At 40.3% G+C, this 26,688-nt stretch overlaps 1 protein-coding gene across 1 annotated transcript; it reads right to left on the bottom strand.

Moving 5' to 3' along the window:
- Nucleotides 1-1,115: 1,115 nt before the first annotated feature.
- Nucleotides 1,116-26,336, bottom strand: HYKK (hydroxylysine kinase). Its single transcript, XM_060005544.1, has 5 exons — nucleotides 26,061-26,336; nucleotides 21,400-21,750; nucleotides 20,352-20,491; nucleotides 11,022-11,205; nucleotides 1,116-3,821 (listed from the first exon to the last, which is right to left on the bottom strand). Exons 2-5 carry the CDS (start codon nucleotides 21,743-21,745, stop codon nucleotides 3,361-3,363), a joined length of 1,131 nt encoding a protein of 376 aa, XP_059861527.1. The 5' UTR covers nucleotides 21,746-21,750; nucleotides 26,061-26,336; the 3' UTR covers nucleotides 1,116-3,360.
- Between the last annotated feature and the right edge of the window lie 352 nt (nucleotides 26,337-26,688).

Here is a 26,688-nt window from a genome sequence, read left to right as displayed (position 1 = left end):
AAATGAACATTGGTCTGGGAGTGAAATGCAAGTTTTAGTTCATTTTTCTAGTCCCCAGTTTCCTGAATGGTCAAGGCAGATAAAAATCACAACCCCTTAAATTTGAGAAGCATAAGTGCTTTCCTGTGAATGATCTCATTTGATCCTCCTAACACAGGTGTGTATGTGAGCCCATAGAGAGGAGAGGAGGGGAGGGGAGAAAGGAGGAGAGGAGAAAGTGGTATGGGTCCCTGGCTCTCTTGGAGCAAATTGCTTCAACTTTTAAAGCATCTATTTCCTCATCTGAAAATGGGGATTAATCACAACAGTACTATTTACATTCCCAACAGTGCAGGAGGGATCCCTTTTCACCACACCCTTTCCAGCATTTATTGTTTCTAGATTTTTTGATGATGGTCATTCTGACTGGCGTGAGGTGATAACTCATTGTAGTTTTGATTTGCATTTCTCTAATAATTAGTGATGTTGAGCATCTTTTCATGTGCCTCTTGGCCATCTGTATGTCTTCCTTGGTGAAATGTCTATTTAGGCCTTCCGCCCATTTTTTAATTGGATTGTTTTGTTTTTTTTTATATTGAGCTCCGTGAGCTGTTTGTATATTTTGGAGATTAATCCTTTGTCTGTTGTTTCACTCGCAAATATTTTCTCCCATTCTGAGGGTTGTCTTTTTGGCTTGTTTATGGTTTCCTTTGCTGTGCAAAAGCTTTTAAGTTTACTTAAGTCCCATATATGCACTACCGAATGTAAAATAGTTAGCTAGTGGGAAGCAGCAGCATAGCACAGGGAGATCAGCTCAGCGCTTTGTGATGACCTAGAGGGGTGGGATAGGGAGGCTCAAGAGGGAGGGGATATGGGGACACATGTATGCATATGGTTGATTCACTTTGGTGTACAACAGAAACTAACAGTATTGTGAAGCAATTATACTCCAATAAAGATCTATTAAAAAATCATAACAATACTTTTCTCACGGTTTTTTTTGTGGAGATTAAATGAGATAATGCATGTAAAGTCCTGTGATATAATATGAAATATATGTTTGGTCTTTGTCCCAGGTTCTGGCACAAAGCTTCTAAAACTCTTGTCATTTCCTGAGTGGTAGGGGAGAGAGGAGCTTCTTTTTTATTCATAAGAAGCCCCTTTCAGCTACACATGAATTTATGCTAATGAAGTGAGTCTTGGAGGATGGGGGCTGATTATTAGAGGAACCAACCAAGTGACTAGAGGGCTGGAACTTTCAGCTTCACCCCCCACCTTCTGGGGAGGGGAGATGATTTGATCAACCAGTGGTCAATGATCTGATCAACCGAAGCCAACATAAAAGCCCTACCAAAGAGGTTCAAGAGCTTCTGGCTTGGTGAGCAGATCTACATGCTGGGAGCATGGTGCACCCCCAACTCCACAGAGACAGAAGCTTCTGTGCTTAGGATCCTTCTGGATCTCACCTTATGTATTTCTTCCTCTGTCCATTTATTATTATACCCTTAAAATAAACTAATAAACATAAGTAAGCATTTCCCCGAGTTCTTTGGGCTGTACTAGCAAATTATAGAAGCTGAGGAGGGGGTCATGGGAACCCCCAACTTACAGCCAGTTGGTCAGAAGTACAACCTAGGACTTGAGGCTGGCATCTGAAGTGGAGGCAGTTTTGTGGGACTGAGCCCTTAACCTGGGGGTCTGCTCTAGCTCCAAACAGTTGGTGTCAGGATTGCTTAATGCGAAGGAAAACTCCACATGTTTAGCGTCAGAAGTGTTGTGAGAGTAGAGAGAGTTTTCTTTTAAATACTTAGTACTCAATAAATATTTGTTTTTATTATTTATTGTTAAACAGTAAGGCAGGAAGGACAGGGATTTGATCATCATTTACTGATCTAAAATTCTGATTCCTAAGAATCAGATCACTGATTGAATATGAGAGAGGCAAAAAGAAAACTTCTCCAATATTTTGAGTTTGGGTAACCTGGTTCATTCATTTAGTAAGTATTTATTAAGTCTTTTCTATGTGCCAAGCCCTGTGCTAAGAACTTTGCATTAATTTCTAAGAACTCTAACTCTATGAGGTACTACAGGCACTATAAGATAGGTACTACTTCACCTTTACAGATAAGGAAATTAAGGTACAGAGAAGTTAAAGGTGAATATAAGAATGATACAAGAGTGATCCAAGAAAATTCAGAGAGAGACCTAGTTTGGGGAGTATAGATAGCTCTATAGGTAGGTCATTAGATGGAGAGATATAGAATCAATGTGTTCTCATGTATATGGAAAGAGATAACTACTGAGAAGGTGTTTGAATGGACAGGGTTCTAGACTTGAGTCATCTCTAGAGAATGGAGGGTTAAAATGACAAGAAGTAAACAGCTATTTACTATATCATACTAAGGGGGACATGAAGAGAAATCAGTGAAGGAAATACAGTGGTATGATTAAAGTCAAGTAGTACATGTGAGCTATGTTCTTCAATATTACATATTCCTATGAAAAGAAACATAAATTGTAGAGAATTTTAAAATATCTGCTTAGGGTCTTTCTTAGTATCGATATGAAAACTATTTCGGTACTTCAGGAGTTAGTGGCCTTGCCTGGGTGTGTTATTTGCTTACTTGCAGTTCCAGTGAGTTCTGGCATCTGTCTCTGGAGTTACAGTTTCAATTGCTCTCTCAAACAAGTTAAAGCTTTCTCTTATGAATACCATCTGTGTTTCCTCCTAAGGCACTATGTGTGCCTTATTTTCTCCAGCCTTTCTTCTAGTATACATTAATTTTGTAAATATTTTAAAGACCATGGGAAAGGCACTATACCAGGTGTAAAAAGGGATGAAAGACAAAAAAAGTTTTACATAGTTTCTGACCTCAAATAGCTCTTAGGCTAGATGACTACACAGCCATCATCCATGATACCAAGTGATGTGCCATACAGAAGACAGGGTACAATGGGATTCTGGACAACAAAGAGTTGGGAGAAGCCTTCATAGAATTGGTGATATGTTAACTAGGTCTGTGTGTTACATCCACTTATTTAAAATATGTGAATATGTCTATACATATATATTCCTTTCAAAGTTTAAAAAAATCACTGATCTCAGGGCTGCAGCAGACCTTGAGAGATTATCCGATTCAGAATATCACTCTACATGTTTGATACACAAGGCAAGTGAGACCCATAGAAAGACATGCTTGTTCATGTAGTACTTTCTTAGGTTTAAAAAATGGTCATGAAATTGCTAGAAGACCTTAGTGGTTTCATGTGCATTGCAATGTTTCATCAATTCATCTTTAATTATGCAGGGAAACCCTTTATGGAATTAGATTTGGTCCTATTGGTTTTTAATTACCCAAGTTAGTGTGCATTTTTATCTGGTCACATGGAGATCCCAGATTCATAGGACTTGGCAGTTTCAAACCAGATTTCTTCTACAGCTTTCTGGCCCATGTCAAACATTTGCTGTAAGTGCTTCCACCCAGTTTTTGCAGTAATCATGAGATACTCTTTGTTCTCTGGGTATAGCTGGCAAGAGTATGCAGCTAAGACAAGTGACTGACAAAAACGACTGCAAACAAGTAGAAACAAAGCACCCCTCTCCACAGGTGTCAGTGGGACTACACTTTCAAACCCTGCAAGGACATGACCTCCTACTTGTATAGGAGTCTTGCTTTCAATCATCATGTACATGATGGTGATTGCCACTTCAAACACATAGTAGCCATAGCTCATGTCATCAAAATCTAGAATCCCAGACACTTGATATACAGCATCTCCAAAGGCTGACTTGCTGGACTCTATTAAAATGTTATGGTCGTTAAGATCTCCATGATTGATACCTGAAAGGAGAAAAATCAAGCCAAGTAAAAACAGTTGTTCAATACCCTAGTTCATTCTCTTTCCATTTCTCTTCCTCAGGTATGGACATTCAGATAATTTGATAAGCAGTCAGAGATAAAGAGCTAATCCCTCTTTTTCTTGAAATAAAATAATTTCCTCTGAAAAGGATAAAAAGCAGTTAATTTTGGTGGTTGTTTTTGCTTTTGCTTCTGATCAATACAAAGCCAGAAGATGGAGACTGTAGTCATTGTGAACACCTGATTTTGGCTATGAGCCAAGTAAAGGGAAAAGAACTGTATACACACACACACACACCCCTACGTGTGTGTGCGTATTCATATTATTATAAGAAGCAAAAAGTCCTAGAATGAACCAGATGTGCCTTTATTTTAACCTAGGATTTCTAAAAGAAATTTCTGATGACAAGGTAATTCCGAATGTCCCCAGTCTTTTGATTACTGGAATAGGTGGTGTTATTTTAAGACAGTACCACTCAAAGTGGGGGGCCTGTGACTAGTGCTGGCCCACAAACTGTTATTAGTCTGCATCAAATAAAAACAGAAATTGAGACTGTTTAGATAATTTCATAGTGGTTTTTCATCAAAGAGTATGACAGGGGCCTTATCTCATTAACAGTATAGGCCAGTTTGGGTGTTGTCAAATGTGCATGGTAAGTCATATGTGGTGTGAGCCGTGAACTAATCTTGAATAGTAGGGCCATGTATCAGGCTGCAGTGGGTTGGGAGAAAACCCCAAACTTTTACCATGGATAGTTTGAGAAGCACTGATTTAAACCACCGAGTGAGGGGACTTCCCTGGTGGTGCAGTGGTTAAGAATCCGCCTGCCAATGCAGGGGACACAGGTTCGAGCCCTGGTCCAGGAAGATCCCACATGCCATGTAGCAACTAAGTCCGTGTGCCACAACTACTGAGCCTGTGCTCTAGAGCTCGCGAGCCACAACTACTGAAGCCTGCACGCCTAGAGCTCGTGCTCCACAACAAGAGAAGCCACCACAATGAGAAGCCCACGCACTGCAACGATGAGTAGCCCCTGCTCGCTGCAACTAGAGAAAGCCCGTGTGCAGCAACGAATACCCAACGCAGCCAAAAATAAATAAATTTATTAAATAAATAAATAAACCTCTGAGTGAGGATTAGGAGGAGATAGGGATGTCCACGCCTACTGAAGCAGTTAGTCATGTACTTTATAATAAGTACGTGATATAAAGTCCACAATATTAGCTTCTAAATATAATGTTGATTTCTTCTATATGAGTTAGTATTGTGTAATTCATGTTAAGTGATATGGCACAGTTGGTGGCCTGTAAAAGCAATGAATATTACTGTAAACTACATGCTTCTGATTTTGGGGTTCATCATACAATTGATGCCATGTCATAGTTTCACTGGCAATATTTTTTCTTCCTAGAGGTTCATAAAGTAATTGGATATCTTGTATAGTCAAATGGCATTTTAGAATCAATGAAATGTTACTTCACTAATGCAATCTGTATATGCAAGAACCTCTCTCATTTTGTTGCTTCTCTTCACATGTCCAATGGCCTATTAAGAAATGATACAGCTACTCAATGCTTGGAATAAAATGACAAAAGTTGTTGAATTTGAGAATTAACGAAAGAAAAGAAAGAGTTCTGATCCAGTTGGCAGAGTGAATTCATTCTTTGATAACCCCAATATACATAGCAATGATAAAAGTAAAAAGAGAAAACAATAAATATACAGCCAGCCTCAAAACCAAGATAGATTTATACACTAAAAACAGAATAGAAATGCCAAGCACAAGCAGTGCAGTGAGCAGGAATAAAGCCACAGGCTTGTCTATTGTGTTCCAGATCAGCAGTGTGCTTTCCCCCTTTGGGAGAAGGAACTTAAAATGCTACCTGCTGGTTGGGAAACAGACTCACCACATGAAGCTGAAGGCAGTGATGAGGGTTTCCCAACTCTTAAAAGGATGACAAAATCTGCTACAACCCACTGTTTAGACTACTGCAGGTCCAAGGAGGCAGAAGGACAAAAATATAGCCTTAAAACCAAATGCCAAACCAGGCTGCTGTGTGACTATATTCTGTGCCTGATCATTCGAGTTACTGAAGTCTTTGGTTCAGTGTCTATAGTCAGTTTCTTGTTCTTGCTCATGATACCTTATTTCCCTGTGTGCTGATATAGAGTATGTTCTCTGGCCACAAGGCAGTTACTCTAGAAAAATAATCAAGAAGAACTTCTAACACTGAAAAATACAATGAAAAAGTTAAAAACACAATGGTTGGGTTTAAGAGATTAGACATAGCTAAAGAGAGAATCGATAAACTAGAAAATTGTTGAAAATGCAGCACGGGCAGAGAAAAAGATTAACACACACACACACACGTGTGCGTGCGCACGCGCGAGAAGGTAATATACACAGAGGATTCAGTGAGAAGGTCTAACGTGAGCTTAATTGGAGTCTCAAAAGGAGAAGAAAGAGAGAAAGGTGCAGAGGCAAGAATTCTCCATAAATGGTGAAAGACCATGTACACACACAGATTTGAGAAACCTGAGTAGATCAAGAAAAAAAAATATTTTAAGAAAACATCTGAAAAGCATCCCAAAGGAGAAAAAGACAAAAGCAACAGACTGACAGCTGGCCTCTTGGCAGCAATGGAAGCTAGAAGACAGTGGAATTCTAAAATTCTAAACCCATGAAATCTAAAGTTCTATAGGCTGTGAAAATATCCTCAGGGATGAAGACAAAATAAAAAACATTTTCAGACAAAATCAGAGAGAGTTCACCATTAGATAACTGCATTAAAGGAAATTCAGAAGGTTGTATTTCAGGCAGGAATAAAATAACTCCAGACAGAAGGTTTGGGGTGCTGGAAGATAAAAAGGGAATATATAAGTAAATCTAAATAAACTAGACTCTAAAACAAAAATAATAATGTCTTTTGTGGTAAAAATATAGAATTAAAGTTTACTAAAACAGCAGCATATGGGTCAGGAAAGAGATAAATGGAATGAAAGTATTTTAAGGTCCTTGTATTGTCTTGAATAATATCAGACTTTGATAAGTTAAAGTCAAATGTTAGAATTCCTAAGGTAATCATTCAAAGAATAGAGAGTATATAATTTTCAAAGTGTGGGAGAGAGAGAAAAAAAAAGACAAAAATAATAAGCACAAAAACAATTCACTCAAAAGAAGGGCAAAAAGGAAAAGAAAAAATGGAAAAGAGAAAAAATCAAGAGAACAAAAATATGACGGGATAGCTATATAATGTCAGATGGAGTAGACATTAAGGCAGAAAACAATGGCAGAGATAAAGAAGGATACTTTATGTTGATAAAAGATACAATTTCCTAGTAAGACAACAAATTTTATATGCATGTTGCCTTGAAATATATAAAGCAAAATTTGACAGAAATACAAATAAAAATAGACAATCCACAATCAGACTGGGAGATTTTATATATACTTTTCTTAATAATTATTAGAACAAGCAGACAAAAAGATAACTCAATAGTATAGAAAACTTAAACAACATGATTAACAAATTTGACCTACTGGACATATGTATAACTCTGTACCCAGCACCTACTAAATACATTCTTTTTAGCACACAGGGACCATTTTTTAAACATTACCAAATGCTTCATTATAAAGTAAATCTTAACAAATTTCAGAGTACTAAAATCATATAGAGCTGCTCTGTCCCACATAGTAGCCACTTGCCACAAGTTACCATTTAAATTCATTAAGATTAAATAAAATAAAAAATCCAATTCCTTAGTTGCACCAGTCATTCAAGTGCTCAGTAGCCACACAAAAGCTAGTGTGTTAGACATCACAAATACAGAACATTTCCATCATTGAAGAAAATTCTACTCGAAAGCACTGATACAAAATACGTTCTCTGACCATAATGCAATTACAGTAGAAGTCAACAGTAAAAGGACAATCAAAAATTTCATCATATATATATCTTTTATTGATCTATATCAATGGAGAGGTAGACCAATGTTCATGGATTACCTTACTCAATCTTATAATATAAATATATATACCCATTTTCTCCAAATGTGTATACAGATTCAATTCTAGCCAAAATCTAGCCAAAATCTCAACAAAATTTGTCTTTAAACATGACACGCTGATTCCAAAATTGATATGGAAATGTAAAGGACCAAAAATACTCAAGACCCTCTTATAGAAGAACAAGAAGGTGGGAGGACATGTTCTACCAGATATGAAGACTTAAAAAGTTAAAGAAATTAAGATACTATGGTAATCTTTAGGTATGCTCAAAAATATTCCAGTTATCTTCCTTCTAGGAACATGCTGGGTTGCAATTCCCTCCTTCCCCAAAAGTTGTATGCGGCCGTGCGGCTTTTTTTGGCCACTTACATATGAACAGAAATGACATCACTTCAGGGCAGAAGCTTTAAGATCCAGCGTACAATTTACTACATTTTCTTTCCCCATAGCAACATTCCAGTTGATGAAAGTTCCATCAGTCTAAATCCCAAAGTGAGAAAACACAGAGCCCTAGTGAATCCATGATAGACCTGCAGCTTGAGTTGGAACTGATAAACCTTTGTTATTATAGTCCACAAGAATTTGGGGGTTATTTGTTACTGCAGCATGACCTAGCCTAGCTGATACACAGTGTGGTATGGGTGCAGAGACTGACAAATAGACCAATAGAGTAAAATAGAGTCCAAAGACATATTTGATTTACAACAGAGGTAGTACTGGAAAACAAAAGGAAAAACATGGCTTTTCAATAAATGTTGGTGAGAAAATTTATCAGCCATAAGAAAAATTCACACCATATATAAAAATAAATTCCAGATGGATTATAGGCCTATTATGAAAGGCAAAAAACTAAAACTTTAGGAAGATAATATAGGGTAATATCTCATGACCACAGGTAGGGAAAATTTCTTTCAGAAAACACTAACCATGAGGTAAAAGATTGATATATTTTCAACCAATAAATTAAGGATTATTCATCAAAGCATATCATGAAGAGAGTGAAAAGACAAGCCACAGAATGGAACAAAATATCTGTAACACATATAACCAACCAGGGGCTTGTATCCAGAAAATATTTTGAACTTCTAAAATCAATGAGAAAAAAATCCCAATAGAAAAACAGGCAAAAGTCTTGAATAGGCACTTCACAAAAGAATATATCCAAATGGCCAATAATTGGGAAATGTGTATTAAAACCACAATAAGCAACCATTACACACACATCAGATTTGCAAAAATTAAAGTCTGATAGTACCAAGGTTGTAGAGGAATATAAATTTTATTCTCTGCTAGTAGTGGTACAAAGTCATACAACCACCTTGGCATTAATAATGCCACCTTGTTTGGCATTATCTCTGAAGTTGAAAATGGACATGAACTATGATTCAGCAATCCTACCCCTGAGCTCATGAAGTCATATACTCAAAGAACTCATGAACATGTATAGCAAGAGACACAAGAATATTCACAGAGCACTGTTCTTAACAGACCCAAACTGGAAAGAACTCAAATATCTTTGAAAAGTAGAATAGCTAACGTGTGGTATATTTATGAATCACACACTCTACAGTAATAAAATTTAAAAATAAGCTATAGCCACATGCAACAACATGGATAATCTTACAGAAGTACTATTAAGAAAAAAAAAAAGGTAAGACACAAGTGAATATATACTGCAGGGAGACGGGACAGGGAGACCAGTTAGGAGGCTACAGCAATAATCCATTTGAGAAATGATGGTATTTTGGACCAAGTGGTGGTAGTAAATGTGGGGAACAGGGTTAGAAGTAGGGTATTCTTTGAAGTTAGAACTGATAGAATTTGACTGGATGTGAAGTGTGGGAGAAAGAACAAAGTCAAGCTGATGACTTGTAGGTTTTTGGTCAGATTAACTAAGCGAATGGTGGATACTATTTTAACGGAATGAAGATGACTGGGAGGGAGAAACAGGTTTGAGGGGGAAAAAAATCAACTCCTTTTTTTTTTTTTTTACCACATTGTGTTTACACAAAGTAAGTGCCATTGGACTGAACTGTGCCCACTCACTCCCCTACCCCGAGTTCCCTGCAAATCTATGTTGAAGCCCTAACCCTCAGTGCAATGGTATTTGGAGATGAGGCCTTTGGGAAGTAATTAGGTTTAGGGGAGATCCTGAGTGTGGGGCCTTCATGATGGGATTAGTGTCTTCATGAGAAGAGATACTGGAGAGCTTGCTGGCTCTCTCTCCACCATATGAGGAGGACACAGAGAGAAGAGAGTCCTTACTAGAACCTGACCATGCTGGCACCCTGATCTCAGACATCTAGTCTCCAGAGCTATGAGAAACACATTTCTGTTGTTTAAGCCACCCAGTCATTTGTGTTTTTTTAATGGCAGCCTGAGCTGACTATTACAGAAAGCAGAGGACAAAAAGGATGTTCAAAGCCTATCCTCGGCTTTACTAGAAATGCCCCCTCAGTTCCTTGCCCTTTGACCAGTACTTCATTCTGGGTCAGAAGGTTTGTTACACCCTAAAGAAATTGTTGTGCATGTGCATAAGGAGATATGCCCTAGATTGCTCATTGCAGCATCATTTATACAGAAAAAGAAAAAGGAACCAACTAAAATTCCATTAACAAGAGGATAGACCCAAAAAAATTACATTAAAATAAATTATGGAACACACACACACATACACACACACACACTATGGAATATTATTCAGCAGTTAAAGCTAACCAACTAAATGAACTAGAACTACACATATTAAATGGATCAATCTGAAAAACAATGTTGAATAAAAAAGCAAGTTGTAGAATGATAATATACAGTGTGATGCCATTTATCTAAAGTTTGAAAGCATGCAAAATACTACTGTAGGTAATTTATGAATATATACATATGTAGTAATATTAAAACATATGCAAATTTAGTAGGGAGGGGAGAGGTAGAATCATGTAAAGTTTAGAGGGGGCTTCAAATGTAGCAATTTTAAGGGATTAGAGGAGCCTTCAAATGTAGCAATTTTAAGGGAAGTGAAAGTATTATTCTTTAAAAGCAACAGGAGCAAATCTGACAAAGTTTTAAGATTTGATAAAGCTAAGTTGTACCTCCATACTTTGCTGATGGTTTGAAATTTGACAATTTAAAAATCAAGAAAAATACTGATTTGAATGGGGGGGATACTCACATTCTCGAAACTGACTTAATTTGGTCATTACTTCATCCTTGAACAGCTGAACAACCTGTTCGACAATCTCTCGATTCCGATTCTGGCCCAAGGCATACAGGTATTTCTCCAAAAGAGGAACATTTTTCAGATTCCAGATGAAGTTCTCCCGATGAAGACTACTTAACTTTGGGTGATGGAATTTCTAAATCAAAAGCAAAGAAACTCTTAGACTTTTAACAGCACAACCACTATGGAGAGGTCCGCACCCCCCAAAGGGTGGGCTGGGTGTGCCTTAGGGAAAGAGCTGGCATTCTCTCATGGTCACTGACTTGCTCCATTTACCTTCATCCACAAAGTGGTAATAACATCCTATTTCTAGAGGATCTCATAGTTTTGAGAACACATTCCCATCTTCCCCGACCCTCACAACTGGGCAAAGATAGGTGTCACCATCTGCAGCCTACCAAAGGAATGGAGGCAGCTCTAAAGAACTCTGTGCTGGGCCCCCTGCTCCCTCTCCGACTTCATCTTCAACAACTTTTTTTCACTCTCTTCTAATCACACTGACACTGGCCTCCCTGCTGTTCAAGGAACATGCCAGGCACGTTCCCACCCTTTTACATTTGCTGTTTCTTCCTCCTGGGGACCCCAGGAATCCGTATGGCTAATGCCCTCGTTTCCACCAGGTCTTTACTCAGAAATCACCTTCTGGGGGAGGGTTCCTTGACCACTCCATCTAAAATTTCAACCCTCTCTCCAATATTTCATATCCCTCCTCTCTGCTTATTTTTTCTTTGTAAGCACTTGGTACAAAATGCTGTCTAACAGTCACCATGATTCCCTTACTTACCTTGGTATCCTTGCTAGAACGTAAGCTCCATGAGGGTCAGGAGCTTGTTTTGGGCCTGCTTTGTTCACTTCTGTATCCCCACATCTAGAACAGTGCCTGGCACATAGAAGGCACTGCTCAAGCAATGTCTATTGAATAAATGAATGTTCTTAGCATAGACAATTCTAGAATTGGAAAGGCCTTTAGATGTTGACCACTCTATCTAAAGTTCTAAATGGCTTTGACAATCATTGCACAAATGAAGAAAAGTTCAGAGAAGGATGATGAGTTGCCACTATGGGGCTGAGGGGGGACCCGGGTCTGCAGACTCCAGTCCAGACCCCTTTCACACAGTGAGTGCCTGAAGGGGTCTTGGTGTCCACCCAGTGGAGTAGCTTTCAAATTTTTTTGACCATGACTTGCAGTAAGAAATACGTTTTACATTGCAACCTGGTATACAGGTAACACACACCTAGGGGAAAAAAGTTTCTGTAACAATACTTACAACCTTACATGTGCTGTATTCTGAGATTTTTCACTTTATTCTATTTCTTTAAAAATGTTCCTCTAAATTGATTTTAACACCCACTCTCATGACCTGGAGTTTGAAAACCTCCCCTTGATGCTCCTGTTACTATTATCATGTCCTTGCTAAGTGGTCATGTAGCCTCTGTTTGAATACTTCCTGCAGGAGGTACTTTTTACCCTCATTGAGATGGCTCTGTGTTCTCTCTTTTGCAGAGCTAAAAGCTGCCTCTCCCATAGTGTCTATGCAACGGGTTCCAACTGTGACCTCTGGGGCCACGGGAACAGGATTAGTTCTCCCCCACATGACTGTCCTCTTGATATCTGAAGACAGCACTTCTGCCCCACAGTCTCTTCTGTAGAGTAAACCTTTCTAGTTCCTTCAGTTGTTCCTCACATGACATGGTTTTGAATCTCCTGACCATCTGCTGTGTTAAATGTCACTGTGGATCACAAAAATACTCTACACAGTAAGCACTGAAAAACACTGTTAGGAGTTGTGACTTCTGGGGAGTAGGACTGGAAAGGAACTAATAATGAAAATGATGGTAGAGAGAAAAAAGGTTCATTTTACACCTTTCAGTACTGCTTCAGTACTGATACTTTTACCATGTGCATATATTACTTTTATTTTTAAAGAAGGCAAAATATAACACTCTTGTTTGGTTTGCAATAGAGCAACCGTCCATTCAGGGAAGGCTCCGAGTCAGTTTCTAAAATGGTAGCACTGTTACCCCGTGCATCCCACTCTGGTATGGAGTAGTGGGAAGAATACTTGGGATCTGGACTTGGAATCAGACAGATCTGGGTTTCAACTGGTTTTATCACTTAATATCTCAGATCTTAGTTTCCTTAACACTGAGATCAGGTATCAATACCAACCTCACAGGGAATGTAAATTGGTGTAGCCACTACGGAAAACAGCATGGAGGCTCCTCAAAAAACTAAAGAGTTGCCATATGATCCAGCAATCCCACTCCGGGTCATATACCCAGAGAAAACTCTAATTTGAAAAGGTACATGCACCCCTGTGTTCATAGCAGCACTATTTACAATAGCCAACCTAAACGCAACCTAAAGCCAACCTAGGAAGCAACCTAAATGTCCATCAACAGATGAATGGATAAAGAAGATGTGATACATGTATACAATGGAATATTACTCAGCCATAAAAAGAATGAAATAATGCCATTTGCAGCAACATGAATGGACCTAGATGTTATCATACTAAGTGAAGTAAGTCAGAAAGAGAAAGACAAATAGCATACAATATTACTTACATGTGGAATCTAAAATATGACAGAAGTGAACTTATCTACAAAACATTAACAGACTCACAGATAGAGAGGGAAGACTTGTGGTTGCCAAGGTGAAGGGGAGGTGGGGGAGGGAAGGACTGAGAGTTTGGGATTAGCAGACACAAACTATTAAATATAGGACGGAAAAACAGCAAGTTCCCACTGTATAGCACAGGGAACTATATTCAATATCCTGTAATAAAACATAATGGAAAAGAATATGAAAAAGAATATATATACACAAGTATAACTGAATCACTTTGTTATACAGCAGAAATTAACACATTGTAAATCAACTATACTTCAATAAAATAAAATTTAAAAAATACCAACCTCATAGTCATCTGTTGATAAACTAAGACCTGAAATAAAGATTTCATACATAATAGGTTCTCAATAAATGTTTGTTGAATGTGAACCTTGCAGCTTATGTGCCTGACTTCTCTGGCCTTTCCATCCTTTGGCTCCTCAGCACACCAACCTGAGTTTCTGACAGTTTAATCACTACCCTTTATTAGCTTATCTAAACCTACCCCTTTTCAGCTTCCTCCCTCTACCTCTCACACCAATTCCCATTTCTCAAGCACCTTGTTTCCTCTGCTACGAAGCTCTGACCACACTCATAAGCCCACCCTATATTTTCTTCTTTCTTATACTTAAATGAATCTCCTAAGATTGACCTCCAGCCCATTTGTGAACCAAGCAGCAACCAAATTCCAGTACAGATCAGTTGGTCCCTTCACTTGTGAACGCTCAGTTATGGCAACAACCAGAACTGCGTTGTACTCTGGGCTCCTTGTACTCTGGGACCCCCAGGCCTGCCCAGCCACTGGAAGCTTCAATGGCCCAGCCACATCCCCAGCAGGGCAGTCACAGCCTCTGCCACACCCCTGGGATTAAAATTCTGCACCTGTGTGGTATCTTGTGCAGACTCCGTGGTTCCTAGTGCTTATACAGAAATTAAAAACTTACCACCTGCAAAGCCATGGGGGGAGGTTAGGTGAGGGGATGAACAATGGGAATAAAGCATGATAAAATGCATTATAATACCTAGTGGGAAATGCTTCTCTTGGTTTCCTCTAGGACTCCCCTGTCCCCTGCGAGACAACTTAAGTTGCACAGCAGAGTGGCAGGTGGTTAACTACACAGCAGAACTCACTGTCAGCAATAATGTGGTGCTATCTCCCCCTGAGAACTGTATTTTCCATTTCAGAATTTAGCAGCAAAAGTTGAAACCTCAATGGCAACGGGCATATTAATAAAGGCCACAGGTAGTGTAGAAGGAAAGATCAGTAATAAAGAAGTCCTCTGTAACAGACACTCATCTCAACAGCTCATTTTGTAGATTTGATTCTGAGGATGGTAGAGAGACTTTCCTGAGCCTTCCAATCCATTCAAAGGTCTTTCTAAATAAAAGTAATATATGAAGAAAATTTCCTAACTGTACACTTAATTAGGAGAGGCTACTTCAATCCAAATTATATTAATGTTCACAAATTGATGTTTTTAATGGATGTCCACAAATGGATTTGCCCCAAATTAACTGAAAACTATTATGACAGAAATGCTTAAACATTTACTAACCAAACCCTCAGTAAATATCTATTGAATAAACAAATAGAGTGCAAGGTGAAATGGTAATTATTGTCAACATAGAGAAAAGTCTTTCAATTGGCAAACATTTACTGAGCACTAACTATGGGATAGTGTGGTCTCGGACTCACAGAATGTATAGTTTAGTGACTCATTTTGGGGTGATGGGATTACCATTAACTTTAATTTTTTTTGTATGTTAATCTGACTTTCTTTAATGAGTCACTGAAAGGGCTTTTAATCAAAAAAGAGTTATTTCTATTTGGGGATAAAAAGGTAAATAAATACTAAATATTTCGAGTGTAATATATATTTCAGTTTCTGGCCAAGAGGGAGTAACAGGGTTTATCCTCCTGGTTGAAATAGTTACAACACTGGACAAAATATATAAAACAATAGTTTTAAAGTTACTAGACATCAGGCAATGAAGGACAGGGATCCCTGAGAGATGGAGAACAAATGAGGTGAGTTTGTTTCGGATTTTGGCCTTGATAGAGGTGGAAGTGCAGGGAGGGGAGACCCAGGCAGAGCCCAGGGAACTCTCTGAGTTGAGGAGGCAGAGTCTCTAGGAAGACCAAAGCTGCTAGAGTTTTCAGAATAGATGACCAGAAAACAGGTTGCTACAGAGAGAGAGAGCACTCTAGAGACCTGGAGAATGTTCCCTTTGAGAATCTGGCAGATCAGTGTATGACTATGAGGAAGCTACTCAACGCTGGGGAAAGAACCACCTGAAAGGATTAGAGGGAACAGTACTTGGATACACAGGGTCAGGAATAGCACCTGTTCCCACCAATCATACTCATAGTTCATGGGACATTGGGTAGAGAACTCAGAAGGGTCTTGCATTAATAGCGGGAAATAATTGTCCCTAGACTAAACCCAGCCCTGGTCCCACCCAGCAAGTATTGAAAGCAAGACACAAAAGCACCAAACTGCTTCAACTGCATCCACTCAAGGAAGCTCAATGAACACCAAGCACAAGAAACATGACCAAAACTATACCAAGACACATCATGATCAAAGTGCTCAAAAGTAGAGATAGAGAAAATCTTAAGGACACACACACACACACACACACACACACACACACAGAGGACATATTACGTTTAGAGGAACCATCTGACAGCAGATTTCTTATCAGAAACAATGCAAGAGAAGAAAGTAGTGCAATGTGTTTAAAGCATGTTGGAAAAGACAGTCAACCTAGACGTTTATGTCCAATGAAAATATCTTTCAAAAATGAAGGTGAGGGCTTCCCTGGTGGTGCAGTGGTTGAGAGTCCGCCTGCCAATGCAGGGGACACGGGTTCGTGCCCCATTCCAGGAAGATCCCACATGCCGCGGAGCGGCTGGGCCCGTGAGCCATGGCCGCTGAGCCTGCGTGTCTGGAGCCTTTGCTCAGCAACTGGAGAGGCCACAACAGTGAGAGGCCAAAGTACCGCAAAAAAAAAAAAAAAAAAAAAAAAAAAAAAATGAAGGTGAAACAAAGACATAAGAAAGCTGAAAAAATTCATTACCAGCAGCCCCACACTGCAAGAAATATTAAAGGAAGTCCTTTAGGTAGAAGGAAATAATATGGATCTACAAAAAGTATGAAGAGCACAGGAAAAGGTAACCATATAGTCAAATATATCATTTTTTCCTAATTAAATCTCTTTAGAAGATAACTGAAAGTTTAAACAAAAATAATAACAATGTATAAGTAAAAGGTATGACAACAATAGAATAAGGACAGGAAGGAAGAAACAGAAGTATACTATGTCAGGTGCATATACCATACATGAAATGATATAACTTGAAGATAGACTGTGATGTTAAAGATGTAGTCTATAAACCCTAAAGTAATGACTAAAATAAACAGAGTTATAGCTATAAGCCAACAAAGGAGATTAAATGAAATAAAAAAATACACGAACTAAAAGAAGGCAGGAAAAAAAGCAAATTCGAGAATAAAGAATAGATGTGACAAATAGAAAACAAATATCAAGATGATAGGCTTAAACCTAACCATATAAAAAATCATATTAAATGTAAATGGTCTAAACATCCCAACTGGAGGTCACAGATTATCATATTGGATAAAAAAGCAGGACTCACGTGCATGCTGCCTACAAGAAATACACTTCTACTATAAAATACCAAAGAATTTTTCCCTTGTTCGCAGAAGACTATAAATATCAAGTCTCTGAAGGTAGAGAGAATTAAAAAAATCTCCTAAAGCTTATTGTTAAAGTGTTCTCAGCCCTGTCTCATCTCTCACTTAACTCTCCTTAAGTTTCTACCTTACTCTTTTCTCTAAAGCACCAACCAGATAGAAAAAAAAACTGTGGACAGAATCAGGGAGTGGGAGCAGGCAGGCTGATCCCACCGGGTACTAATGGAGCACATGTGAAATGCGTAGAGGCTGATCTGCTTTCCTGTACGGCAGGAAGCCTTAGCTTCCACAGATCTCAACACTTTCTAGACCCCATCTCTGACATTTTCCCCTCCCTCTGGTCCTTTGTTCTAGGCTGTGGAGGCAACCACTTGATTGCTACCAGAGAGAACACTGCCTACTTTAGAATGGAGCTGTGTCCCAGCAAACTCAGGTTACAGTCCATGTCCTGCTCAGTCCTTTCCTCTCTCACACACTTAACATTAAATCAGTCACCAAATTTGGTTGGCTCTTTCTCTCTCTCTCTTTTTTTTTTTTTTTTGTGGTACGCGGGCCTCTCGCACTGTCGTGGCCTCTTCCGTTGCGGAGTGCAGGCTCAGCGGCCATGGCTCACAGGCCCAGCCGCTCTGAGGCATGTGGGATCCTCCCAGACCAGGGCACGAACCCGTGTCCCCTGCATCGGCAGGCGGACTCTCAAACACTGCGCCACCAGGGAAGCCCTGGTTGGCTCTGTCTCTTAAATATATCTTGAACCTTTTCTTGGTTCAAGCCCTCAATCAGCTTTTTCCTGATTACTGCATTAGCTTCCTAGATGCATTCCCTGCCTCCATTCTGGCTTTCTGCCAATCTACCTATCATATTGGCCCTCAGAGGGCTATAAATTAGAATTTTTTTTCCTGTTTAAAAACCCTCCAAGTCTCCCTACTGAGCAAGCAAATAAGACAAAGTCCAAACTCCTTAGTGTCATATATGGTAACATATTTTATAATCTGACTCCACCCTATGTTTCCAACTTTATCCCCTGTCTCTCTCAGGTTTAACCCCTATACTCCAGCCACAGTGAATTATTCAGAGGTTCTAGAACATAGTCATTGTACTGCCATGATTTTTTCATGCTCTTTCCTTTCACTGAGCACCCTTCCTCCTTTTCTCTGACTGACTGATGGATTTGAAACTTTTAAGAACTAGCTCAAAAGTTTTTTTTTTTTAGTTAAAAATTTTTTTTATGAAGCCCTCCTTGAATACATACTATGTGTTTGACACTGCTAGACATGAAGGATAAAAGACGAGTAATTAAGATGTAGACCAATTTCTTAAGAAGGTCATTTCTTCTTATGTAGCATATGTAACAGGAAGCACAAGCAACAAAATTACAATACCATACATGATAGACCGTTACCCTGATGGCTCCCTATGAACCATGCCTCCTGGTGTGCATGCTCTTGTGCAGCTTCTCCCGCTTGACTTTGGGATTAGACACGTCACATGCTTTGGCCAATGGAATATGAGCTAGCATGATTCAAGCAGAGGCTTGATAAGCATTTGTACACTGGGGCTTGTCCTCTTGGCACTCTCTCTTGGAAGACAGCAGCTGTGTTGTAAGGATGCTCAAGGCCATCCTGGAGGATGAGACACCAGGTGAAGAGAAGAGGACACATGGAGAGGATCTGAAGCACCGCAGCTGAACTCCCAGCTGAATATAGCTGCATGAGTGACCCCAATTAACACCAAGAAGAGCAGAGAGGCCAGTCAACCCACGGAATCATATGGGTTGACAAGATGTACAAGTTCCGATGAAGCAAAGAGAAGGAAGTGATCCTCTTCATACAGCCTGGGAAGAGAAAGAAGGGTCCAGGGAAGATTTCACAGAGGAGGTGGTGCCTGAGCTGTGTGTTGAAGGATAAGTAGGAATTTTTCAGAGCAGGGGAAAATGTATTACTGGTTGAGAAGACGGCATATGCAAAGGCACAGATGCATGAAACAGAAAGGCACATTCAGGGAATGACGGGAAGTTCTATTCTGGTGGTAAGAGAAGCATGAAAGCGGAGACATGGACAATGAGACTAAGCAGGGGAGAGGCAGGGATGAGGCCACACAGTGCCTTGTCTGAAAGAAACGCTGAGGACCTCGGCCTTTACTTTGAAGTCAGTGAGAGGCCACCGAAAGGTTTTAACTATAGAACTGACATAGTCAGATCTGTAATTTTAAAAAGTAACTCTGAACTGGTATAAAGAATACATTGAAGGAGAAAAACACCTGAATGCAGGGCGGGGTAGTCGAGGCAGGAATGGAAAGAAGAAGATGGATTGTAGAGACATTTGAGAGGTAGACTGGCTAGGATTTAGTGAGTAATTGGAAATGTTTTACTCATACAAACTGTTGTTTACTTTTTCAAGAAAGTGTCTATCTGTCCCCCTGGAACACACTCCTCTAGGACAGGGGAATCTTTACCTTTCCCGCAGTGCCTGCCATAGAAGAGGTACTTAGTGAACATTTGTTGATTAAATGAAGATGTTTCGGTAGGTCTGGAAAAATCTTTGTCAAACAAGGTACCATTTCTATAGGACCACAACATCCTTAATACAAGTCATTTCAATCCATTTGTAACACAGCTATTGCTTCATATAGAGGTCTGGCTATGTCTTATCTGGATGAAAACTTCAGGTTTTAATTTGTGAATGCAGACTGTTTTCAGTGAGCAGCATAAAGAATACCATGGATTTCTAAAGATGTAGGTAATCTTGCTAGTAGACTAGTAAAGTACAGACCTGGGCAGAAAGAAATCTTTTACTGTCATAAAATGTATGTATCTACTACCCTATTTCCTTCGTAACACGTTAAGAGGCGCCATATAAAAAAAGAGTCTGACCCTAGGTGTATTTAAAATAAAATAAATCAAAACCAACACATAAAAAATTCTTATAAGCAAAATAAAACTCCAGATCTTACCTCCAGTGTTTTATCCAACTTGGCAGCTACTCTTCCAATTTCATATAATAGCTGGGGGCTGCTGGGAATCTCAGCTATAGGCCTTCCTGGCAGATACGTCAGCAGCCTCACCAAGTAGCTTTTGATTTCAGAGCCGCTATCTAGATGGATGGAAGTATATATCCTGTCAATTATTCTTGAAAAAAAAAAAAGAGGAGAAGCTATTCTGCCTTTCCAATTACTATTGCAAAGAATAATACAGAACAAGAGAAAAAACACGCTAACCTAGGACAAGTCAGCAGGATTCTGTGAAGCAGGGCCGAATGGATCAAGCAAGCAGGTACAACAGACAGACATTAGGACATTGGGACCAGCCATTTACATACTAACATAACTGTGGCCCCAAGTCTGCTGGCCTTAGCTCTAAACATAAATCACCTGCTCTGGTAAGTGAAGGCCTAAAAACATTTTTTATAAATTTAAAATCGAGGAAGGAATGATAAAGAAATGAGTGTTTCAGAATCACAGGCTTCTTTAGGGACAAACTGCTGCTTGGAGAGCTCTATTAGATACATCTTAAGAAAAAAAGAAAGCTACATCTTAGCATTTAGAATTGAGAGGAACCAAGTTTCACAGATGAGGTTTCCTTAAGAATTTAAGTTGTGTACCCAAGGTCACATGTACAGTAATTACAGAGCTGGGATCTAAAATTCCTGGTTCTGTGTTCTTTCTACAAGATCACAGCACTGAAATATACAGCTGATCTGATGAATAAAAATATTTAATTATTTTCCTAATTAAAAATAAAAGTGCCCTTAGTTTCCACATGTCCCTTTAGTTGTTCATCCATCAGATCCTTCCCAGGCAGAAGAGTTACACCAGACCCAGGCTCTAACCACTTCTGAATCACAGCCCCAGTCTCTACTTGGGTGATGCTGTGGCTTCTCCCAACTGCTGAAAAAGTAACCCTGTCTACACTTGGAATGACGTACCTGTTCTTGATATTTCTACTTGTAGCCAAAATGCAGTAATGCACATGGACAGGTGACGACCAGTGGTAGTCTCGTACCTACTGATATGAGAGAGGTTAAGTTGTCTCCTTTAGTACGACACATGGAGGCCGTTGGAAATCCAGCTGCTCTCAGAAATATGATGATGTGACTCTGCACTTCAATCAGGTCTGGAGTTTTGCTTGACTCGCTGTTGCTTATTTTGAGGACATACTCATTTGGGCCATCTGTAGTGTCTTTGGTTCTTAAAATGCATACATGGAAGTTTTGGTCATCATAGCTAGGAAGTGGCTTGATCTTGGAAACTTTTAATCCAAATACCGATTCCACTAATGCAGAGGCTTGTACCTCACTGAAAGTGGGTTTGGTAAGAGCCTGTGATTGCTGACCACCTCCACTTGACATTATTTCTAAGGAAAAAAAAAAAAACCCCAAACAAATAAACTAGAAAAGGGACATATAATGAATATACTTATTTAAAATATTTTTCTTAAGACAGACCAATAATGTTTCCCAGTACTGATTCTGTATTTCTCTTGATTATGAATTTTCACTCATAAAGTTAAAAAAATTAAATGAGTGTATGAGATAAAAAAGCAGTGAACAAAAATCCTTGTACCATAAATGATTTCTAAACTCACCTCTCAAGCAAAAGGTATGTTCCCAGGGACAGAATGAAGACCAGGAAAGTACCTTGGTATCACCAATTCCTCCACCCCTCCCAGTACCATGAACTTTATTTAAAGGGGGAAGTTAGGTCCTGAGAGGTTAGTGTCTTGCTCAAAGTTATATATAAAGTTACAGTGAGAACTCAGCCCTCTAGACTCCTAATCCATAATTATGTACTTTGGACTATATTACCATCAGTTTTGGTTTAAAATATAAATTCAAATACAGTGATCTTACTTTTCTGTGTTAAATTATAAAGGTCATCATCTAGCTTATTGCACATACTTTGAAGGGTGGGCTGATGTGCAAAGCATCACGTGAAGCACTGTGGGAGACAGGAAATGCACTTAGAGGGCTCTGAAAAGTTAACTCATGGTCACAGATATCCCAAATAATAAAAAACATAAAAGCTGTTCAAAACAAGTTATAAGGCAGTAAGTGATAAACTGATAGAATGCCAAAGAAAACACTGAATTGAGTATAAACCTGAAATGACTGAATTATCACTGAAGTGACTAAGTTTACCTTAAATTGTAAAGAATAAAATTTCTACTATTAAGCAGACTAGGGGCTTAAAATAAAAATTAAGGAGGCTTCCCTGGTGGCGCAGTGGTTGAGAGTCTGCCTGCCAATGAGGGGGACACGGGTTCGAGCCCTGGTCTGGGAAGATCCCACATGCCGCGGAGCAACTAGGCCCGTGAGCCACAACTACTGAGCCTGCGCGTTTGGAGCCTGTGCTCCACAACAAGAGAGGCCGCGATAGTGAGAGGTCCGTGCACCGCGATGAAGAGTGGCCCCTGCTTGCCATAACTAGAGAAAGCCCTCGCACAGAAACGAAGACCCAACACAGCCATAAATAAATAAATAAATAAATAAGGTCGCTTATAAAAAGTAAAGGTGCTTCTGAGTTTATGCCCTATGAAATTAATATCTACAAAAACTGTGGTAGAAATTCAGGGGAGACAGAAATTACTACAGCCTAGGGATATTCTTGAGAAGATGGATTTGAATTGAGTTAGTAAATATGAGTTGGATATATAGGATGCGGGAGACTGTTTTCTTCCCCTTGATAATGTCACCCTCTGCTGCACATACTTGGCATATTTCCTGAGTGTATATATATATATATATATACACATATATATCTAGAGAGAGAGAGAGAGAGAGAGAGAGACAGGAGGCAATGTAAGGCTTCTGAATATCCTTTAGGACCCAAATATTTAAGATCTTTGCAATCTCGCCTCCCCCTTTTCCCAAAATAGTTTTATTCCAACCCTTCCTTCATAGTAAATTGTAAATAATTAATAACATCTTGGGGATGGGTTGCATTTTAGGGTGCAAGTTAGATTGCTGTTCAAGGGATGTAATGTTACATAAAAAGAATCTCATAAACAGCTCTTGTTGATAGAAATCAGAACAGCTGTTGCTTCTGGCAAGAAGGTGGCATGAGGGAACAACTTTCTGGGAGGAAAATGTTCTGTATCTTGACTAGGTTTTGGTTACATGGGTGTAAACATTTGTCAAAATTTAGCTTAAAACTTAGGTCAGAGTAAGATCTGTGAATCTCACTGAATATAAATTTTACCTTAAGAAAAAGGCTTTGTGAGAGACTGGCTAGGACAGATGGTGGGGTGGGATCTTAGGACTTTCTCAGAGCTCCCCAAATCAGAGCATATGCCTGTTAATGTCTAATCACTTCAGATCTATGACAGACAAAGTCCAACTTATTCCAGTGAAGGGAAAGGGATAAAATTCAGGGAGGCACACTAGGGCTCTCCTATATGACCCCCTCCCTGACTCAGCCCCAAGACTATAGCCTGATGACTCAAGTGATAAGAGTATAAACCCCAAATGCCAGTCCCCTCCCCATCCCTCCTTGCCTGATCCTCCTAACCTAAGTGATTCCTCCTGCCTCTAAACTTGCATAGCCCCTTGTGCCGCTGTAGGTTTCCACCACCTGTTATAGTTATTGCATTCTTGCCAATTGCTTCTCATGTCTGCTTTCTGACCAGTGCATTTGCTTTCAGAAGCAAATTAAGTCGTTCAGATTTTGTTTACTAAAGACACGTGACAAAACCTAAATGGGGTTTGAAACCATCTTTGCACCTGAAACTTCTGGGAACCAATATATCCCGTCACATTGTATATGGGCTTAAGACTTCACATGGGATTTTAACATTCCTTCTGGAGATTTATAAACAGGTGTAAGGCCCATATTCAGAATGTAATATGAACTAAAGCTTTAAATTCAAGATGAAATCCTGGAGTAATTTTTCAAATCCTAAAGCATTAAAGATGTCAGGATAACTCTGAATTTGATATGAATTATAAATACTTAAAGTTGGAAGGACGCTTAGAGGCAGTTAGTGAAGGCCAATCTGCCTTCCAGTCTAGAAAATGTTTCTGTAACATTCTTGAATGGGGTTTGTTAAGCCTCTACATGAAGCGCCCTTGTTTTCTAAAGCAATGTAAAGCAATGTTGGCAGCTCTAGCCATCAAAAGACAGCCTGGTGTTAACAAAAAGCTGTGCTGGTTAAGTGTATTTTACCACAATTTTTTTTTTTTTAATGAAGAAAAGAGGTGCTCTGCTGGGAGAAATAAAACATATTTTATACCTAGCGTCTGAAATTTTTGACTATTCACATCTCCTCTAAAAGGGAGTTGGACTAGATCATCCCTAAAAATCCCTTCTAGTGCTAACATTCTCTTTCTAAAGTTCTTTCTTTTTGAGCTTAAATTTGCCTTTTTTTCTTTGTCTACAAAGACTCCAAATTATGGAACTAATGACACAGATCAAGTCAGCTGCTGTAAGTAAGTAAATACAGAGAAATATATGTTAAGAAATGTCTGTCTTAACCAAATGTCTTTTGCATGGGTGGAGGGGGCAAAGAAGGGAACTCAAATCCTGTAGGTAGTTGATCTATATTTCCTGCCAACAGTGTTTCACTTGGCTTCTGAGAAAGCACTCAGGAAGCAAATGTTTTCCAACTCCAGGGCTTATGCCAGAATCTCAAAACCTTTGTCCTACAACCAGGGGAGTTGGACCTTAAACTCTGCACTTTGTGTAAAGTATACCAGAAAATAAACAGGAGTCATTCTTGAGTCCCCTCCCTCATTCTCAAAGTGTTACCAAGTCTAGTAAATTCTACCTTAGCATGTCTTCCAAATTGCCCTTCTTGACCTGCAATTTTTTCTGCTATGCCCTTCCGAGGTTGGAGAGCAAGGATTATACCCAGTAAATCTCTGTACCCCCAGCCCAGACTCTTATTAAATATCAGAGGAACTAACGAAAGGAGGGTTGCCTTACTCAATAGGCTCATGGGGCCGTTTACCCTCGAAGGGAATCAGGAAACAGAAAGGCAGGGAAACTAGAATCTGTAGTTTTTCGTTGCGGAGCACAGGCTCCGGAAGCGCAGGCTCAGCGGCCATGGCTCACGGGCCCAGCCGCTCCGCGGCATGCAGGATCTTCTCGGACCGAGGCACGAACCCGCGTCCCCTGCATTGGCAGGCGGACTCTCAACCACTGCGCCACCAGGGAAGCCCTAGAATCTGTAGTTTTTCAGAAGACAACAACAGGTGCTGTGAGTGTCTTCCTTCTGGGTGAGAGGGAAAGAGTGGTGGGCGAGCGGGCTGCAGAAGAGTCAGGAAAATAAGGGAGAAGGAGGCCACACAAGTTCAGAACGTTATTACTTTAGTGAGGTCCAGTCGAGCCCTAGAAATTGTTCCCACCAGACACCTGGCCGTGAGTGCCAGGCGCCGTACCTCCCCTCTGTCAGGGTCTCCGCACAGGCCTGGCAGAGTTGGACCAGATGGCTTCTCGGGTCCTTCGCCCCAATTCTGGGATCTCAACCCAGCCCTTCTGGGTTACAGGTGCGATCCAGGGAGGAAGGTGACTTGTGCATCACCTACGCAGCGAGTCTGACGTGGATCAAGGATGGGAGAAGCCCGAGGCTCATGACTCCTGGCCCGACTTGCAGCAAGCCTCCCTGCTCTCTGGGCCAGCCTCCCAGAGGGTTCTGGGGTTCGACTCTGCTTTCCCCACCCAGCTCACCCGCAACGACCCGAGGTCCTGAGGTGACTCCCGCTCTCCAGCAGCCCGGGACTGTAGCCGCAGTCCTCCGCTCTAGCTCGGCGGTCTCGCCTGACTCGCAGCTCCTGGGTCCGCCCCTCGTCCGGGACCGAGAGTCCTGACTTCTGATTGGCTCCTCGAGATCCCACCGCCGCCAATCAGCGCAGACTCTTGGAAGGCGAGGCCCGTCCAGGCCGACCTGGGCTATTCCAGCCCTGTCCCCGGCCTAAGAGGCTGCAAACAGAAATTCCGAGATCGGGCTTCGGATGGTCTTTCTGCAATCCCACCCCGCCTTCTCTCGGTGGTCACCCCAGTCAGAAATCGGCCACCTCACTACAAAACTGGATTTCTTGTTTATGATTGGCTCTTCCAGATTTCGCCCCGCCCCTCCCTTTGGTGAGTAGCCATTTAGCAGGCTTTCAGCTCTTGAGTGGCACCTTGCAGTTCCTCCCAGTCCACGTAGCTGTGGTGGCTTCTTGGCCTTATCCCAGGATTCTAGTTGTCTGGGTAGAATTCGCGTCCTCGTTTTTCTCTCCTCGCCCTCCCTTCCCTCCTGCTGGAAACACGTATCCCAGAGGCTTCGCAAGCGTGGCCGAGGTGGCCTCAAACC

This window comes from Delphinus delphis, chromosome 2 (assembly GCF_949987515.2).
Source record: "Delphinus delphis chromosome 2, mDelDel1.2, whole genome shotgun sequence".
In the NCBI taxonomy this organism is placed as follows: Eukaryota; Metazoa; Chordata; class Mammalia; order Artiodactyla; family Delphinidae; genus Delphinus; species Delphinus delphis.
The sequence above is the reverse complement of the archived record's forward strand: the minus strand, read 5'-3'. Positions and strand labels throughout refer to the sequence as shown.

Coding starts and splice junctions, on each gene's coding strand:
- HYKK (XM_060005544.1), bottom strand. CDS start 21,745: ATGTCAAGTGGAGGTGGTCAGCAATCACAGGCTCTTACCAAACCCACT. Junction 20,492..21,399: donor AACCTCTCTCATATCAGTAG/GTACGAGACTAC, acceptor CCATCCATCTAG/ATAGCGGCTCTGAAATCAAA. Junction 11,206..20,351: donor AGTTGGATAAAACACTGGAG/GTAAGATCTGGA, acceptor CTTTTGATTTAG/AAATTCCATCACCCAAAGTT.